Consider the following 19,664-nt stretch of genomic DNA (forward strand, 5'->3'; position numbering starts at 1 on the left):
AGGTGACTTCAGAGGTACAACAACCACCAGTTTTGTGCATTTCCTTGGCAGTACTGAGTTGCTATGATGTTTCCAAAGGAAAAACAACTCTGCTTTCTTCCATGAAGTGGTGGGGAGCAGAAGGTCACACCGAACCCCTGTTTACAGAATGGTTCAAGAGAGAGGGGTGCTTTGGGTTTTTGCAAGTTCTTTAATTGAAAAAGGCTCTCAACAATACCCAACCACTCTTTTAAGCTCTCGTTTCCTTAGGTGGATGGAATAAATGTTCAGCCCCTTTCCTCCACTTCTGCATGTGACTTTTGTCAGCAAGAAACTTCTGCTGGTCCCTGAGCTTCTGAGTAAAACCGGCTCCTCAGGGAAGAAAAGGGAAACTCCTTGAGAGAGCACTCTCCAGCGTCGAAATGCCCGGTATAAAAGCACGTTTGTACACTTTGTTACACGAAGGAATTCCTGGCTGTACCCAGCCTTAAGTAAATAGCCAGGGAGAGGCAAGTGAAGCATGACGGATGGCTGTGGTTGGCAAGGAGGGACGTGCAGTGTGGAAGTCCACAGTGCAGAGCAAACAATGAAGGGAGCCGTGCTGTGTTTCACAGAAGTGGTGTTGTGTTAAGAAAAAACTGTCTAGTGCCTAAAGCTCTGCCCAAGAACTCTTGCAAAAAGTACAGAAAATGCAGAAAAGTTTGTTGGGTTTTTGTTTTGTCTTTTTGAATCCAGAGGTGAATTTTCCTGTTATGTCGTGCATTTCAAGACACTTGGAAGTTATAAGTCTTCATCAGTGAAAGGAAATAGCCCACTAGGGTGTTTTGCTGATTTGATGTTTAGCTTCGAATTCTGGACAGCAGAACACTTGGAAAGTTTATGATCTTTTGCTTGAGGATGTATTATATAAGGTCCAGGAAAGTCCTACCTGTAGATTGCCAGATGTCCTTACAGCTCCCTGAGTAGGGTTTTCCTTGCATGGCTTCAATGGAATTGTCCCTGGTTGAGCATCTGTTTCAGGCATCTCTGGCTGCATCATTCACAGAGGGGATTTAGAAACTCCTCTGACAGCAAAGGTAAATTTTTAAAACTCAGAGAAAATGTACAACTGGAAAGAGGGGAAAGTGTGGCTTGTTGGAAGGTGCTGTGTTGCAGGGAACATGAATGAGTTTCTTCACTTAATTGAATAGAGAAAAACTGAAAGGATTGTGCTTGTTCACAGCTTGTACCTGTTCTTACTGTTTTATATTTAACTTATTCTGAAAACTAGACCTTAAATATGAGGAAGGAAATACCTGAAAGGCTAAAATCCAGTCCTTCTATTCATTTTATTTTGGAACGTTTTAAATACAGGAACTTTCTTTTGTAACATTGTAGCTTTGTCATTCATGATCTAATTAAATGCTAAATACACTAACCTCTTCTGTGCTTCAGAAAAATACTTGCTTTTCTATGTGCTAACTTCCCTCTGCTGGATGGCCTTAGTTTTGTCAAGAGTGTGTTGTTGGTAGCTCCAAGGCTTATGCAGGCTGTCTCCCCATCTTGTGTAGCACAGCAGTCCTGGCTTGTGTTGTCCATGGTTGTGCCTCTAGTTTTGCCAACACTTTTTGGGATTTAACTCTCCTCTGCATTATGGATCGTGCATATATTAGTCTGCTCATGTCATGGAGCAGGACTGTGGCAGAGTGGATTTTCATTTTATTTTTATTTCTTTAGCTGGGCGCTGCCGAACGTGTTATTCCTTTTGGCTCAAATTAAACCTTCTTCCCACCTCTCAGTGCACTCCCACCCTTGGACTTCCACGACACAAGGCATGAGAGACATGCAGAGAAGACCATAGGTTGGCACAAAGTTTCAATTAACTGTTAAGTGTTTTAGCCAGGGATATGATCTAATTAAGCTTGAAGAGCGTGCTTGCCCCAGGTGAATAGAAAGCCTGCCCGAACAAGCATTGTGGCACCGAGCAAGAATTACTCCCTATCAAAGGAAAAACTTAATTTTATCCCTACAAATCTCAATGGGATGTAGCACTTTCAGCAGCCCGTGGATGGAGGTTATTGCCTTGCCAGCTGCTAGCAGGCTGAAGTTAATAAAACCTGCTGTTTGGAAATGGTGTGAGCACCGCTGGGCTCAGCAGAGCCATCCTTGCCCATTTCACAGCAGGGTTTCAGGAAAGCAAGTGAGGAGCCACGTGGAACTTGCAATGCCACGTGCTTGGCATAGGGTCACACGGAAGTCCCAAGCGCTATCCAGGAGTGGGATTTTTGAAATAGTCCCTGTACCATCCTCCATACCAGCAACAGGTGGTCATTATAGGCATGCTGGGCATCTGGGGTCCCTGGCACCAGAGCCCAGCCTTCCCCTTGCTACCTTGGTTGGCAGGAGAGTCCACAGTCTGTAAGTGCCATCAAGATTTTTGAAGCTGCTTGACTTTTTTTTTTTTTTTCCTGGTGTCATTGGCATACAAGTACCCATGGATCTCCAAAACTGGTGGATTTACTGGATAAGGCAAAAACATGCTAGCCAGGGCTGTGCAAAGCCAAGAAACCATGAGATGTCCCAGAAGAAGAAATGTCCAATACTTTCAGCATCAACTGGCTTACAGCTGTCCTGGACCCCATGTGTTCTGTCACCAGGGCTGCCAAAGCTTGAAAGCCTGCTTTGGACAAGGCACCCATCGTTTTAATTTGGTTTTGTCTTACTTCATGCTGTTTTTATGTGCTTTGAAGGCAGGGACTTGAAGAGCCAGTCTGTGACTTGTGAAAGTATCTCTTGGGTATTGGCAGATGACAGATGTATCTCTTGGGGATTGGCTCTCACCTGATGATCTGCCTGAATGGCAGAAGTCAAAGTTTGGTATTTTTGTGGAAGTACTGTCCAGGTTTTTTTGGTAGCTCATTCCTTCATCTTCATCTAGAGCAAAGAAGGGGTGAAGCCAGATTGTCTGGGTGTCATTTCAAGGTTGAAATGACATTTCTGCGTGGCATTTCAGAGTGCAAAGCTTAGGGAACCTTGGTGAGCACTGTATACAGGTCCACCTCAAATACTTAATTAGCAAGAGAGCATAAACTTTAACAGCCTTGATAGCAATTTCCTAGAAACTGGTGCTCAAGGGCTCTGTCTCTGTGTTATTATTATTCCAATTTCTGCTTGTAATTGATGTGAAATGTTTAATTACCAACACCGGTAGTTAACACGAGGAGCTACAAGGTGATGTAGAACATTTGGTCTCATAAAACCCTGGTACATTAGGACACATGAGAGACAAAACCAAAAGATAGCAAAGGTAACAGCTGGTCTGTTGAATGTGCAGCAGTTCATTAAAGGATTTTAATGTAATGTATCACATGAAAAGGGAATGTGAATTGGCAAAAGGGCAGGTACCCACTGTTGACCATACCGTCATAGTCCTACGTGACACAAAACCAGAAGACATGTGGCTTGGTATATTCTGTGTCAAACAAAAAGCAAATGCTTAATATTTGATCCAATATATAGATACTTATATATTTGTACAAATGCTCCATGCAGTAAGCATACAAATAGCATCTACATCTTCATTCCAGTTGTGGTAGAGGTCAAATCCAAGTGGAAAGCTGATTGTACTTGTCTTTTTTTAATGTAGATCATTTCCCCACGATAGTTAACTAACATCCGCTAACTAACGTGGAAATTTAATTATATTTCCTAAACTACGAATGCCCTAGTTCAAAGGGATCGCTTTCAGTGGGCAAAAATAATTCAACTCTTAAGTGTCAGTAAAGAGTGAAGTGATGAAGACGTATTAGGAGAATAAATACTTAAACCTTTCTTTCGGGTTAAGTTAAACTTATTTTCTGCATTGATGGCTTTTCGTGCTCTGGGAGTTCTGCGGGCAGATGTGAGCGTCATTCTGCTTCTAGGTTGGCACTCAGCACGTGTGCATAGCATTGGCTGTGGTGGGAATTATCTAAATTTCTGTTAGGCTTTTGCAGGGAAAAGGTGGAGAAGTTGCTTCAAAAAGACCCTGGGTGAAGATAAATTGATGTGGTGTCCCTGTCTCCTACACTCTCCACCTCCTTTAACAGCAGAAGACCCCTGGGCAGTGCTGTGCCTCAGACTGACTCACTGGAGATAACTTAGGTATAAGGCATGACACTAGTGGCAAAACCCTTCATTTCCAACAAGTACTACCTTAATGTTATTATGGTAAATATACCAAAATACGTATCTGGAGGGAGCACCCAGTCCTGTGGCTGTGGGGGGAAATGCAACAGCAAAATAACATGATTTATTGGCGTCACGGACAAAACACTGTCCATGCAACAACTTGTAATGACTTCAGATGAGGTGAAAACTGAATAACAATGTCGATTAAGGAGGCAGCAGATCTGTAATGTGCAGGATGGCCTCCTCATCCAACAGCTCTGGGGACCTGGGCGAGGAAAATCTGTGCAGCTGCTTTTGTATAGAGAATAGTGTGACCTGCAGATGGAGGCTTTTGCTGGTATCTTAAGCTTCAGAAAAACAAATATTCCCTCAAAATAACATAAAAAAATAAACTTCCACTTCTTCCTGTTTTTATAGTTCGTTATTTCCTCAGTGTCATGGTTTTGTCTCCAGTACTGTAGATTGTTAATCTTCAGAGGATCAGGACCTTCATAGAAGTATTTCCTGTACATGTTTATCTGTCTTTTTAACAAATTAGTATCTACTTGTTCTCTTCTGAGTTTTCCTACAAATAATAGGAAACCCTCCCCTCAGTAATAAGGCTTTTTTGCTAGAAAAAATATCTTGATGAATCACTGCCAGGGGTTAAAGTACTTTCTTTATGACTTAGTTGATGGCATCCTTTAGGACATCTGCAAGTAGCACCAAATTCCAGAGGTCACTGTCTCTGTGTTGGTTTTGGCGAAGCATTGTTTCAGCTAGACTTCATTTACTTGGTTGTGAGTGCATCTGGAGGTCTCCTGTCCAAGTGTGAGCTGGACTCCTGGAAGAGGGATGCTACTACATCTGGGCTTTCTCTTGAGACCACAGATTTCCACCTAATTTATTAGCAAGGTTGAGTGTTAGTCAGCAGAGAAGTGCCCATTTTCTACATCCAGCTCTTGTGTTGCCTTGTTATAATGGGATGGAGGCAATCTTTTCAGCTGCTACACTACTAATTTTTGTTACTGTTAGCTTATCTCAGCACAGTTTTAAAATACATGCATTAAATGTGGGCATGTAAATGTATTCTTCCTAAAACATGCATGTGCTTGTGTGTTGGATGAGGACTGAACTCCCAAATCCTCCATGGACTCATTACAACCCAGGCACATCTGGACTGGGTGAAGACGGGAGAAATGTGATTTCTCCCATCTCAGAATTGACAGTATGCATCATCCATGCATTTCCAAGGGAGAGCACTGGATTTGGATGAGTAACTGGCTTTCCCCCTCAGCTTTCTATTTCGAATGGAGCTGTCATCATCCGACTCTGTCACTGAATCCTTTGGAGCTGGGCCTGTAACTCGGTGCTTGTTCTGGCACTGCCTCGGATTTCTGTGGTGGGATGCACTGGATTGCATTTATATCCCAGAGCATCTTCACAGTGTTGGCCTGGTAGCTCCCAGGGCTGTCCCTGCAGTGGAGGAAGCGCAGTTTGGGCACCGGCCTCCTCATGATGCTAACATTAATAAAAAGGCATCCCTGGATGAAGAAGCAGCTTGCAGGTCCTTGCCCCACCTTGCAGATTAATACTGAAAATAGCACTTCATCTGCCTCAGAGAGTCTTGGATGAGGGGGTTTATTTGATGGGTTTTTTTCAGACATCTTGTCAACTTGTGATTTCCCATCATGGTGAGAACTGTTAGCAAAGCTTGCATTCATCTTGCTTTTGGGCAGTGTGTGCATATATCTCTCCCTTAGGAGGCCGAAAAGCTGCAAAGCCATTGCTCTTTCCTCTGAACATTAATTTCTAGTGCAAAAGAAGGCCTTGCAGGGCAGTCTTGACATGTCAGTCTTTCGCTACTGTCTTGTCTGGGAGCCAGAACATCACAGTGGAGTGCTGGGCATGGAGCTGCCCTCCCTTTGCACGAATGCAGCAGAGACCTATCTAAAGACCAAGACTCTTCCTTGCTGTAATTTCTCTTTCTGCAAGATGTTGGTGGAGGTAGTGGCAGAGGCAGGCAAATCCTAAGCAAGGAAGTCAGACTTATAACTGGATCAAACTGCCTTGAGGAAAAAGAAAACCAAAGGATAAGGGGCATCAAAGGATAAGTGTGCATCTCCTGTCGATTTTGTGACCTTGATAAACAGGAATTAAAACCCTAGTTAAATCTGAGTTTAAGGGGAGAAGGAAAAAAAAAAAAAAAGAAACCATTTTGGATTGAGATAAACACTTGTGGTTTCATTATCATCTGCTGAACATGCGTAGAGTGGTGGTAACAGAGCTTGAGACAGCAAAAAACCAATGGGAAGTTAGGGGAAAAAATCTGGGTATATCTTCTTCTCTTGTAGATATTACTGTAATAATTTACGGGAATTGGGCAATGCATGGTATAGATGGGGCTTTACACAAAGAGAAAAGGTAAATGCTTTCCTCTCACAGATCTTCCACAAGAAGATAATGTTGCTTTTCTTCAGTATTCATTTTTTGATGTTTTTGAACAGTGTTGTCGCCCATTAAATGGGACTTGCATAAGCTCTTGCTTAGCGGTTTTTTTGGCCTTATGTGGGGCATTGATGTTATGGTATTCCAGGAGATTTGAGATGGCAGCTCTCAGCTGATATTGAGTGCACCAAAAACTCTGATGGGTACAGGATGAGAAGCTCCTTCACCATCTTTGGTGCTAAAAGGAAAGACCATGGGAGGCTTCAACCTCCTTCAGGTGCCAGAGGACTCCAGCTGTCACTATACTGAACCTTTTTGGAAGGAATTGGTGTGAGAACGTGAATGTGCAGCATGTTGAATAACTCACCTGATATATAACTTACCTGCCAGAATGAGAATACAGAATGACCCCAAGATGATCCCCTGACTGACTTCTCTGCAAGCAAAATGCCTCTTGCCAGTGGTACGTTCAGCAGGCACTTTGCACCACCACGTCTTTTAGCATTTAAAAGATCTGCCTGTTAAAGCAGATCTCAGGAAATACAAGCTGTTAAATGCATGTGACACTGTTGTGACCGGGCGAAGGACGGTGGTAGGAGGAGAGGCGCAGGCACGCAACTGCCAGCATTTTGAGGAAGCGCTTGTTTGTTTGTCCTTTTTTTCCATAGCCCTCCGGCTTTCCAAGGGAAACGACGGCAGAGATGTAAACAGGAAAGCTGGCTGCAGGGAGAACAAAGTAGAGGTTAGGAGATGCACACAGTTGGCCAGAGGAAACCAAAGGTATTGGTGCTGCCTGCTAGAGGACTTATTAAAATCAGAGAGCTAGGAAATAGAATCGTAGAACCATAGAACGGTTTGGGTTGCAAGGAACCTTGAAGTTTACCCAGTTCCAGAGCCCCTCCCATGGGCAGGGACACCTTCCACTAGACCAGGTTGCTCAAAGTTCCCTCCAACCTGACCTTGGACACTTCCAGGGATGGGGCATGGGGCATCCACATCTTCTCTTGGCAACCTGTGCCAGTGCCTCACCACCCTCTGAGTAAGAATTTATTCCTAATGTCTAATCTAAACCTGCCCTCATTCATCTTTAAAGCCGTTCCCCCCTTGTCTTATCACTGCACGCCCTTGTAAAAATAGTTAATGCTGGATGTCCTGATCCAGGGCAGGCATGGTGAAGCTTGCAGTGCTCCATACAGGAGGGAAAACCTGCCTGGTATTGTCTTCTGTGCTCTGACAAAAGCAGACTGTGAGGATCACTGTCATAAATGAGCAATAATTCCCACACTACTAAAAATGAAAGTAGACTCGTAAGTGGTAACCATCTTCCTTTAAGTCTGTAAAGTAGCAGATTGTTCCCAAGAGCGCTGGAAAGAGCTGGACAAGGTACATTTTAAGGGCAGGATAATGTTTTACTAACACTGACAGGAGAAGCAGAGTGATCCTGGAAATTTAAGCTGGTTAGCTGAAGTCAGGCCCCAGCAAAACAAGGAGCTGGCTGACAGGAGGTGCAGTCAGCATCAGATTGAGAGTATGAACTTGGAACTGGTCAACATGGTTTTATGGGAGTTCTCAGTGATTCTGGAAATGTAGGTGGATAAAGGTTATCGTATCGTGGTGCTTGCTTCTTCGTCTGCTTTTGCAGGTGCTTCTGGCATGGAGTGTGGAGTCCTGGCATGAGGGGTTTGCAAAAGAAATAACCAACCCTCAAAGAGCAGTAAAGATGATTGGAAATCTAGAAGGAAGAAACTGGAGAAGACAAGAAACTGGATATATGTTGTCTAGGATGTGCATAATTAATCTGAGAACACTTGTATGGGAAAAAAAGAGAAAGCAAAGATGCAGTGGTTAAAAGATTCCCACGTGAAGTACTTCGACTTTGAACTAAGTATTAAAGTGCAAAAAAGGGGAGGAGGAAGGCCTTGCTTTTTCAGTTTGTTGTTGTTTTTTTTTTTTTTAATCAGTTTTCTATCAGGGAAATGAAAGTTTGCAGTGTGCCCTGTGATGATCAAGTCCATGTCACACAAGTAAAGCAAAGTACGGGGTTAGATTTCCTGGAGTATATTACAGCTGTTTGTCCAGGTATCAATTAGGAGCCATGGAGGAAGGGTTTAATTAGAAGAAAAGCACATGAGGCTTTTCCGGCACAGAGGAGCTCGATGCGTGTCATTTGTGTAACCTCTTTTCTGGTCATGGATGTTTATTTGGAGTCAAGTAAGACGCTCTGAGCGCTCTCCTTTGATCTCTGTGCAGGAAAATTAAATCCATATGGCCTCCACCCGGAGCCTTTCTGCGTCCTGGCTGGAAATACCATCTATGCTGGGGTCATTTTTTTGTTGTCATCCATATGTACAAAGGTCCATTCATCCCTGAGAATGATGTGGAAAATAAGGAAAACATGGATAATGATATGTAGGGAGGAGCATTTCAGTGCTCCCAGAATGTTCAGAAGCCCCAAGCACATCATAAAATGTTTGAGTCCTTCCTAAGGATCTACTTTTGTGCCCTTTTTCCTATTTTTGCCATACTTCCTACTCTTCCCTACAACACAGTTCTTAATGAACGCTGTATTCAAGGCAACTTTGTGGGCAACAAGGACAACGTGAGTGCAATGGGTGTCTCTGAAGTGCTAGGCGTAAAGCTACACTGACCATGTCTATAAAATCTTTTGTTTGGATTTGTTGTTTGTTTGGGGGGAGGGGGGTTTGGTTGTTGTTTTGTTTTGTTGGGTTTTTTTTTTTTTAGTTAAAACAAAAATGGAGAAAAGCGACCTTCTTTACCTCTCTCACAAGGTACGGTAAGCAATGTTTAGGCAGTATTCTGTAGATAATCTTGAATGCTACACCCAAGATAGGTTGCCTGGTGTCCCCAGATGATGAATCATGACAAGTTTATGTCCCCCATATGGACCTGGGACTGCAGATACTCAGAAACCCTACACTGCACTGAAATTATGTGCTGAAACATCTTTTTTCCTGGTTCACAAGCTGTCAGGCTTGGTCCCATGCACCGTGTTAATGTTGTGCTGCAGAAGTTCAGCCCATTAATATGACTGGTATTAGCAAGGTGACTGGATTTCTTTCTCCTCACCACAAGTAATGCAGCAGCCTCAGTGAAAACGGGCTCCTCTCGCTCCGACCACAGTCTCAGCTCTTTGAACCATGCTTGCAGTTGGCAAGGTGGGCAGCAAAAGGCAGATCCACCACCTTGTTGGCTCTCCAGTTGCAATGTTTGCTTTGGATTTGTAACAGCAAAACCCCGTAGCAGTGTGCACCTCTCTGGGAAATGGGGGAAGTGTTTGTGTGTTGGCACAGCCACTCACCAGTCCAAGGTAGGAATCGCAGGAAAGCTTTAGAGGATATTTCACTGTGGCACTGAGCTAGTAGGGATGGGTGTGCAATCTGCTGGATGGGGTAGTATTTGAAGGGAAAAATAATATTTACTGTTATGATAATAATTAAAGAAAAAAGTGCAGCAGCATTGCCAACACTGGAGCTGAGGTTTGCTAGCTTAGACTTTAAGTTAAAGAACACGTGCAAAGGTGAGAACCCAACCAGTGATTCAGCTGATGCTGATCCGGTGACTTGATACTTGCTTCCCTTCAGAGAAAACCCTTGGGAGCAGGGCTTGAAGCCACCTGAATGAAGTGGTGGTTCTTCTTCTTCTTGACTGATGCAACAGCTTCTCAGTGTAGACAGGAGACATCACTATGGATTGAGCACACTGTAACATTTGTAACAGAGAGCTTTTCTCTGTCTTGCATTTTCACATACAGAGTGTTTCTCCCTACCTGCTCCTGACCCTGGGCAGACCAGCAAACAGGCAGCTTTGCAGAGAATACCCAGGTCATGGATGAACCCAGCCCTGTGAGCTGAGAGCTGCCCCGCAGCAGCTGTGAGACCGTGTTCCCTGTACAGTGTGATGGCTTTTCCATGTAATGTGGTAATGCTGGAATCGTGTTTGTTACACCACTTCTCCATAAAAACCTTCTCATAGTCCCGAGTCTCTCCTTGTGCTGAGCCTTGAGTTTCTAGGAGGACCAGTGGCAGGACGGTCTGCAGAGCAGTAGAAAGGCGAGAAAACAGGGAAACTTTGGGGAGATGTAACCACTCAAGATTATTGTTTCAAAAACATGATTACAACACAACTTATTCAAAGATAGTTTTGTCTTAACACAGGGAGGTTAATTTCATCTTCTGTCCCTTGGGAGAAAAGCTTTAGAAACTGGACTTGCAGCAAAAAGTGCCAGGCAGCTTTTTTTAATTTTTTTTTGGCAGATGCTGCCTTGGACTTTTGTTCTGAGTTCTTGCTGTAGACAGCTAAGAACAGAGCTGATGGCTGCTGCTTTAAGCATTTGATGGTAGGAAGCAGGGCTGCTGCAGAGCTTGAAGAAGAAAGTGAGGCAGCAAATTTTAGTAGAACTGAATAGGATGAGAAGTGGACTGGGGATGTGCAATTAAAACTTAAAAAAAAACCCACACACGTATTTTTTTAGTTGCTTGCATACCGTGGTACTCTGACTAAAGAGGTACCCATCAGCTGAAAATGCACCACTACCAACACAGTACTCTTTGCCCATTAAATTAAAGACCCTTTTATGTTCTATATTGAAATACAGTACATGCAGCTGTCACCTGATACCACTATAACAAACTTAACATGCTGCCTGTTGCCTTCAGCATGGCTTTGGAGCGTAGCTTGATTCCACTGTCATGACACAATCCAGCCAAGCTGCAAATAGGTGCCTGTAGCTACACCTGCACAAGTGCTTGCTGGGTGCTGGAGAGAAGCAGTGAATAAATGCTGGTGACTCTGAATGTCATAGAATCATAAAATAGTTTGGAATGGAAGGGACCTTTAAAGGCCATCTAGTCCAGCCCCCTCAGATGTCCTCAATGTCCTCTCTGCAGTCCGGTGTCTATGCACTGAAACTGGGTTCAAGCCTTCTTGATCTCAGGCTCAGCATTTCTGTGGTCCAAGCTTGACGTTTTCAAGAGCGTATGTGGGTTTAGGTTACTATGTCTCCAAGGTGGGGATGCACCTTTCCTAAAGGATGTTTTTAGGCGTTCACCATTCTCCATCTTGCAGAAAAAAGTAGTTTTTGCTCCAAATCAGGGTTAAAACAGATTGGATTTAAGGAAGGCAGAAGCAGCTGAGCCTGGAAACACTTCAGTTAGCTTTCTTTTCCCCTCCTGCCTAATCATCAGCATAGATTAGTTCAGAAACTGGACAAGTATTTTTAGAAGCTGCTTTTCAGAGCCCCAGTGTCACAATTTTTATTCTTGTCATTGGTGCCGAAGCAGCTCTTGAGCAACATTTCTGCTTTAATGAGAGGGTGTTTAGGGATGATCATATAACTTGGGGGGACATACACAACAAACTGGCTGAGCTCTGAGGAGATCCCGTGGTTGGGAAAGTTTCTGAGCTGCAATGGAGCACTTTGAGACCAGCTGTCCAAAATTAAGCTCCTGTGTAGGGATGTCGCTGTGTTGGCGCTTCAGTAGCCTGAGCTGCCTGCAAAGGTATGGAACACAAGGATCTGTAGCTGATACTTAGAAATACCAACCTGCTGCAAGCTGGAAATATTTAAAATCCCATCAAAACTTGCGATGGAGACAGACACCTTGGGAGGCTGAGTGCTTCCTCTGGGCCTGTTGAGTTGTTTGGACCCTTGGTCCCAGCGCTGTGTTAGCAGCTTTGGGGGAATTAAAGTGCTGACGGGTTTACCAGAGGATGTGACACCTGCGTTCAACTTTGGACCTGTTTGTAGTCCTGGGTGAGCGAGTGCCGCGCCTGCCGGGCTGGTGCAACCTCCGGGCAGCACGTTCGCCCCGTCAGCTGCTGCTGAACACCCCCCCTTATGGATTTATGGGGGTTGTATCATAATCATTTTATTTTTTTTCCAGCCTATAACCGGGGTGGGGAAGCGAGGATCTTTGGTCGATGCGTGCGCTTGTGCTCTTCGAGCCGGGAGGATATTGCGAATGAGTAATGGTCCGGCTGGGGCTGTAATGTGCAGAATACCTCTGGGATGACTCACCCGGTACAATGCAGCACATCCCTCAAGGAGACTGAATCACGCATGGGGGGAAGCCGCTTCCTCGCCCAGCAGCAGCCAGCTGGGACACTGGGACGTGGGGTAGCCAGTGCCACGGGAGGCTGGCGGTGGCAATGATGGTAAAACGGAGCAAAGAGGGTGTAAAATGTAGAGGAAATGGCATCCCCCAGCAGGTAAGTGTGTGTTCTGCCTGGATATAGTTTCATATATTTTTTTCTCTTGGGTTGGTGGGGTTTTTTCCTCCGCCTTCCCCCATCTGCCCCCACAGCCCTTCTGAATGTTGTCTAAATCAGCATATGATTTATCAGTGAATATGTAAGACTACTTCTGTGAAACACTGCCTTTCATTTCTGGTTTCATATCTTTTTCTTTCTTTTTTTTTTTTTTCAGAAGTAATGGTTTAGCATGCACCCTCTCTTAAATACAGAGAGGAAAATAGATGCTCCCTGGGAAGCTGCTTCCCTTGATGTCCCTCTCCATGGACACTTGATGAAGTAGGAGATTTAAAGAGAGGTGGAAGGCAAAATCAATGTGCATGCTGGTTTTGATGTAGCTAAGAATGTATTCTTTTTTTTTTTAAAGTTCATTTATCTGGCAAAAGATAAAAACCCCTTAGCTTTAAACCACAGTTATCCTGCTTACTCCCTCACCCCTCCTCTGATACAGATTCAGGTGGAATTGAGTCACAGAATTTATTTTTTTTATATTTGCAAAGTATTGTCTACCCTTTGTAGTTGTAACATACATGTTATGGAGGATGTTTACAGAGGGATAAATAAAGTCGTCTCCACTGATGAAAATGGAGGATAGTGGGGGGAAATTCAATTGCTTTGGGTGAGCAATTTCTGGATTTTTTTCTTTCCTTTGTAAACTTTGAGTTTTCAGAAAGACTGTGTCTATGTTGGCGTGGATACATAATTATTTTTATGGAATACAGTTGCTGTGCTTGTTAGGTAGCATAGGATAGCACTAACAGTGTTTAAGGTCAGTGTATGTTAGAAAAAAAAATTAGGGTAGAACTTGGTTGTGGCGCTTTTTTTGAGATGGGGGGGAATCAATTCAGGATGCAGTTCTTATGGATCTACCTGTTTGCCTGGCTAAACTTTTATGTGATTTTTGCTTATCTTACATGTGATATAAAACAAATACCATCTGTCATGCAACAACAACTTCCGTTCTCATTACAGTAAATGATAGTACTAATTAGTTTCCTTGTAATCTGTTAATATTTCATACTCTTGCACAAAAATAGGAGGACTTGAGTGTGCAACTCTTGCCAGTACTGCACAAGCTGCAGGCCAAATTATTCAAATGTATTGTGTTATTTAACTGATTTTTTTGTTTGTTTTTTGCTGTCCCTTGTAATTTTTCAAGACATGCCACCATATGCAGCTATAGCCATTTATTGCAAAATTGACCCATTCAACAAATTCAAAGAAAACTTTTTTTTACAGATTTCATTAAATGATTCTGTTTTCATTAAAATTTCGTTAACATTTTCATTAAAATAAATGAAATAAGATTTCATTAAAAGTTCTGTTGTGAGTGTGTGTATGCCACTGATGTCACATCTGTCTTATAGGAAAAAAGCCCAACTTTTTGGGTCTTTTTATGGCAAGATTTGCTGTGGATTTTGATAGCTCTAACACAATTTCAACATGTTACATAGATGCTTCTATACAGACACAACTCATAAATTAACCTGCCCTGATGCTGTTAGACTTCCTTTTTAATTCAATATTGTTTGCATAATAAGCTGATTTCTGGGAGACCGCTTAAATTCCATGCACTTGAGCTGCGTCAATGGATCTTTGCTTGCCCATCAGCATTCTTGCAAGCCAACTTTTTTCCCTAAAAGCTGCTTGCCAGTTTGTTCGAGGTTTTGCCCATGTGTACAGCACTTTGTGGGGATCATCAGGCAAGTCTGGCACAGGAGAGGCTGAAAGATGGATGTAGTCCATGCAGGACTACGTTGTATGTATTTATATGTATATATGTATGTATTTTAAAAATGAGTTTTCATGTACTTCCTAGAAGCATCTGAAATAATTATGGCATTATGAAATCCCATTTGAGCTGGTTAGAATAGAGCTGCTTCTCGTAAACTCAGTAAAATCAGCCTTAAATGTTGAACACACGTTTTGGTGAAAGGATTCCTTTGTTCCTCTCTGCCTCGGTATTTAAGGGAGATGTGGAGGCGGGTGGCTGGGTTGTTGCAGGTGTCTTGGTTTTTTGAGAAGTCCTTTTTCTTCATGAAAAAACCCCCAAACAAAACTGCTATTAATTTTTCCTATGAAGGATTTTTGGATGCGCTGAAGTGCTTGAAGCAAACCCAGGCTTGCTGAGCACTGGCTGTGGAGGACCTGACCCCTCTTTGGGGCTGCTCTTGACCAGCATCTCTGGAGCAAGGAATGTGGAGACTGACCTGTCTTGTATTTACTTTGACTGTGTGGAAATTAAAATTTCCCAGATGCCTTTTTATTCTGATGGTATTAGATTTGAAAGACAGAAAAATACAGATTGCAAATTTGCGATACTGAAGTTGGGTTACAGATAGAGTGGTTCTACGTTCCTGGTATGGTGCAGAAGTGAGGGCAAGGAAAACTTTTGGGAGGTTTTCCATGGTTTTCTTCAGGCTGCATTCTAACATTTGATCTGACCAGAGAGGCACAGATGGCTTTTTTTCATGGTGAAACTTACTGAAAGAGTTTCAAACCTGCTGAAAATTCAACTGGTATGGAAATATCAACTTTATTTTGCTGTAGCTGCATGCACTCAGAAGTTTACTTTCCAACAAATTGGTAAATTAGGTTTTGAAGGAGAAAATGCTGGTTGTAATCTTCAGATATTTCACCCTTGCTGGAAGGTTCACAAACCAAACGTCAAATCAAGAACGTGTGACTCCAAAAATAGCAGTTTTTCGCGTCTTCCACCAAAATGTCACTGCTTTCTGGCTGTGGGATGAACTGCAAAGAGGAATGCTCACAGTATAATTTGCAGCAATCACCTGGGCGGAATGGGATGGCTTTAACTCCAGCTGCCAGAGCTGCTGGGGCAGGGAAAATACCTGGCACTGCAAAATACATCCAGCTCAGCCAAGAACAGGTTATGCCCCAGTGATCGTAAAGTTATGTTTGCATGGATCCAAATAGTTTGAATTGTGTTTATGTGTCCAGTTCAGCTGAACAGCTTGACCTCTGCTGCTGTTGAATTAGCAGCCTCCTGCTGTCCTTTTGGTTCTTCCCTGAAACCTGGGATCTGGGAATGTCAATGTATTTGTTAAATGACAGCAGACCATAATTTTGAAACGCATTGAATGCAATTACCTTTCTGTTTGAGACCTGAATCTCTTCTGATCTTGTAGGCTGCAAAGTTGGGAAGGGAGGAAAATACTGAAGTGCCTTATGGCTACATTAGCAAGGAAGTTTATAAGCTTATATTTTGGTCAAGTAGCTTGGCTGGAGGAAAAAACATTATTGCATTATGGAATGTGTCTGGGAAGTGTTTTAGATGCTAAGTGTGACTCAACAAAGAATAGTAAATGTGGTGGGTTGGTCTACTTTTTTTTTCCCTTGGGATTTTTAGACATCTCACATGGTATTTGCAGTTGCTGCATTGGAAGCAAAGTGGAGAAGAAGAGCAGCAGGTGGAAGGGAGCTGTCTACTTTGACCTTCCTTTTACAAAGGCACTGGTGAGATTAAAACCTTAACTAGCAAGTGAATTATTTGGTGTTTAGTCCTGGATGCAGGATAGCAGTCATAAGCCCACATTGAGCATACAAGGCAGCTCAGGGCTTTGTCCCCCATTGGTGTTGCTGGAAGTGATGTGGCTCATGTTGGAAAGCGCTGGATGGTGTCAGCCACGTTTGTACATGCTGGGGGAAAGCATTTCTATCAGCCTTAAATGTCACCACTTAGACACACAAATGCTTTGTAAGTTGGGCTGTAGGTAAAACTGGCATTCGGTGATGGCAAAGGTAATCCTTCAGTTATTTCTTGTTTAGGAAAATGCTCGGTGTCCTCCAGAATAGCAATTATACACACAGACACACACACACAGTTTTTTAAATACTTTTATATATATACCCACACCCACAAGCTATAATTTTTAAAGGGTTTTCTTTTCCTTCCAATAAAAACAGAACGTGCTTTTCAGCACTACCTTTACTCCCCAAGTTCATTCCGGTTTGTTGGTTTTGTTTTGTTTTTTGTTTTTTTTTTTTTTACTCAGGATGGGACGGGCAGACAACCTGGAGCAGCCCTGGAACATGCTGGCTGGCTGCCATGCAGCTGGGTAATCCCTTCAGATACTTTCTTCCCAAGCTTTTAAGGCTGTTGAAGACAAATCTGTAGGGTTAAGATAGCAAAGTATTCCATTTAAGAGCATAATTAAGAATAGTTTGCATGAAATGCATAACATGTAGGCCATAAACCCGACAGTTAGAGTAGTCTTAAAAGTTTTAAGAAGCCAATAAAACAAGGGGAACTAAGGCTACTGTGGGGTTTTTCTTTAACTGTTTCATTTTTAGCTGTTGGTATCTCATTAATTGTAACAGACCAAATATTTTCACGTACCTCATTAACCGTTTTTCCTGAAAGAGTCAAATTGCAGGTGCCATGATAAAAATGCAGGTGTTTCACTGCCTCGGTGCATCATGGTTTCAGCAGTGACATGCACTTGGGATTTGCAGATTGCTCCTTTGCTCCTCAGGATTTTGAATGCCTGGAACCAGCGAGAGCCTTGATGCAGTCGCGTAAAATTAAATAGCAAAGAAAATAAACAGCTTTTACACTAAGGAAGCGAGGTCCTTATATGGACCTGAAATATTTGAGTACCTCCCAAGTATTTATCAACACTGGCATGAGGGAAAGAAGCATTGCCTATTCTAGGCTTGTGGATGGAAGCAGCAGGCAGGATTTAGACAGAAGACTGAAGGAAGCTGTGCATAGCCTTGAAACTTCAACGTGCAGCTTCTGAGTCCTAATCCAGTGATTAAATCAAGATGTCAAGCCCTAAGAACCCTTAACCTCCTCCTTTCCTTCAGTCTTTTCTTCCTTTTTCCCCGAGTGCCTGGGCATGGATTGCACTCTGGGAAGCATGTGCCTGTGGCTGGAGCACAGTGGGAGTGGGGACGGGGCTCTGCAGGGAGCCCAGCGTCACTGATGACTTTTGATCCTGCAGGAAAGCGTGCCAAGGGATTACGTTAACAGAGCCAGAGCTCTGCTTGCCCTGCCAAAGGTGAACCCTTCTGCTGGACAAGGCTCTAATAGGGGAACAGAGGGCATCTTGCCATGGTAAGGGGATGGAAACTAGGTTTTCTGGCTTGATATATTTAAGGAGTTAGCTCTCCAGGATGGGAAGAATGCAGTTTATATGGTATTCTCTTGGCATGTGGTGACAGAGTTTGTAAGAGCTACAGGTCACAGTATCAGTGTGGATATGAAGATGATGTGGATATGGCCTTGTGCTTCACCAGGTCATCATTATAATGGGCAGGGATAGTAGTCAGGGCACCTAAATTAATTGTGTAGGCATCCACTAGTATTCAAACATAACTACAAATTTAGAGAATTTACTGAGAGCTGATGGAAACACAAATAATTGGTAGGAATCACAAAGTACTGAGTAGCTGCTACTTGGCTAATTTTCCTTTAAGTGAACTATTTTTGCAGCAGAGTAACTGAAGGCAGACATTACTTTTGGGACAGCCCAAGGCTCCAACTGCTGCCATAAAAGTGAATGGTAAATCCTGCAGGAAGCTATAATGCTAGTGGCAATTTTCAAGTGTGGAAGTAGAAGCAGCAGTTTGTGTGTGGATGACTTTTGCGGGAGGATGGGAGAGAAGGTCATATTGAGCGGCTCCGACTTCAGAAGAGAGCTAAAAATAAGTCTAGAAAGGATCCTTGGGGAACTGTAGAACGATATAGAAATGTATAGTTGGCTTGCTTTTTTTCTTCATCTGCTAATTGCTAATCCTTGTAGACCATATGGGAAAGATACAGAGATAAAACAAAAACTATCTTGCATGGAAGCAGCTCAGTTTTTGCACAGTAGGAAATGAGCTGAGGTATTTTGCTTAATTCTGAGTATCAGGAAGTCAAAGAGTAAAGTTGCTATTGTAAAATCTAGAAATGGGTTTTCATTAAAAAATAAAAAGGTAACTGGATCTCTTTATAGACACACTTGCCTTGTTTTCTGTACCAGGATGCTGCTTTAAGGACTCGAGCAAAAATATTCTTAAGAACAAAATTTCTCTGAATGCCTTGTGTGTGTCAGCTGTGGTACCCCATGGGCCACGTATCTGAGTGTGCTGAAAAGCTTTTTATCAGCCAGTGCAAAGTCCTCCGAGCAACAGGGGATGAACTTCAAGCATCTGTGCACTGCCCTCATTGTGTAGGTGCAGTGAGAAAGTTGGCGTATCCATAAAATAAAGGCGGTGAAGGGAAAATTGCAGCGTGTGCTTGGCGAGATCTCTCTGGCTGCAGAAGGGATGAGCTGGTCCCAAAAGATGCTCACTGCTTCCCTTGGTTTGTCCTCAAAACTGCCTTCAGGTAGGCTCCGTGAGGCTGCTTGCTTAGATGTTAGGTCTGGTCATGTTAGAGAAAGGGAAGCTCAGACTTTAAGTATTAGCATCTGAATTACAAAAGTGTGGCAGAAATTATGTCGGAAAACAAGAGGTGGTTCTACCTGGTGCAGGATGAAGAAAGCTACTGCTGCTTGTAATGTTGTACAGGATACTGGTTCTGTTGTCATGTTGTACAGGATCCTGGGAAAATGTCCGGATACAGAGCTTCCCTCAGGGAGAAATTTCTTTTCCTAAAGGATAGTGCCTGTCATTTTGAAGGGCTGCCTCTTGGAGCCCTCTTGGAGCAAGTTGATCTTCCTCCTCCTGGTGAGCTCACCTGGTGGCCCGGAGATGGACAATCCTTGGGCAGTTTTCTTTGTGCATCCTTTTTTTTGATGTTCTCAGGTTTCAGTGCCCTGCAGCACTTTTGTGGGCACCAGTGGGTGCCCCGGCAGCTCTGCAGCCAGCAGTGCCTTGGTTGTGCCTGG

At 43.2% G+C, this 19,664-nt stretch overlaps 1 protein-coding gene across 2 annotated transcripts in view; it reads left to right on the forward strand.

Moving 5' to 3' along the window:
- SPRED2 (sprouty related EVH1 domain containing 2) overlaps positions 1-19,664 on the forward strand; it is a 60,279-nt gene that overhangs the window by 12,681 nt on the left and 27,934 nt on the right. The window contains exon 1 of one of the 2 annotated variants that reach the window (XM_027710181.2): positions 12,524-12,783. The exons of the other annotated variant lie outside the window; for it this stretch is intronic. Coding sequence (XP_027565982.1) covers positions 12,767-12,783 — 17 coding nt within the window. The 5' untranslated portion in view covers positions 12,524-12,766. Of the gene's footprint in view, positions 1-12,523; positions 12,784-19,664 lie in introns of those variants that run through there. 2 annotated transcript variants of the gene reach the window in all.

Source organism: Pipra filicauda, unplaced genomic scaffold, assembly GCF_003945595.2.
Source record: "Pipra filicauda isolate LSUMZ 115617 unplaced genomic scaffold, ASM394559v2 scaffold109_size3271384_pilon, whole genome shotgun sequence".
In the NCBI taxonomy this organism is placed as follows: domain Eukaryota; kingdom Metazoa; phylum Chordata; class Aves; order Passeriformes; family Pipridae; genus Pipra; species Pipra filicauda.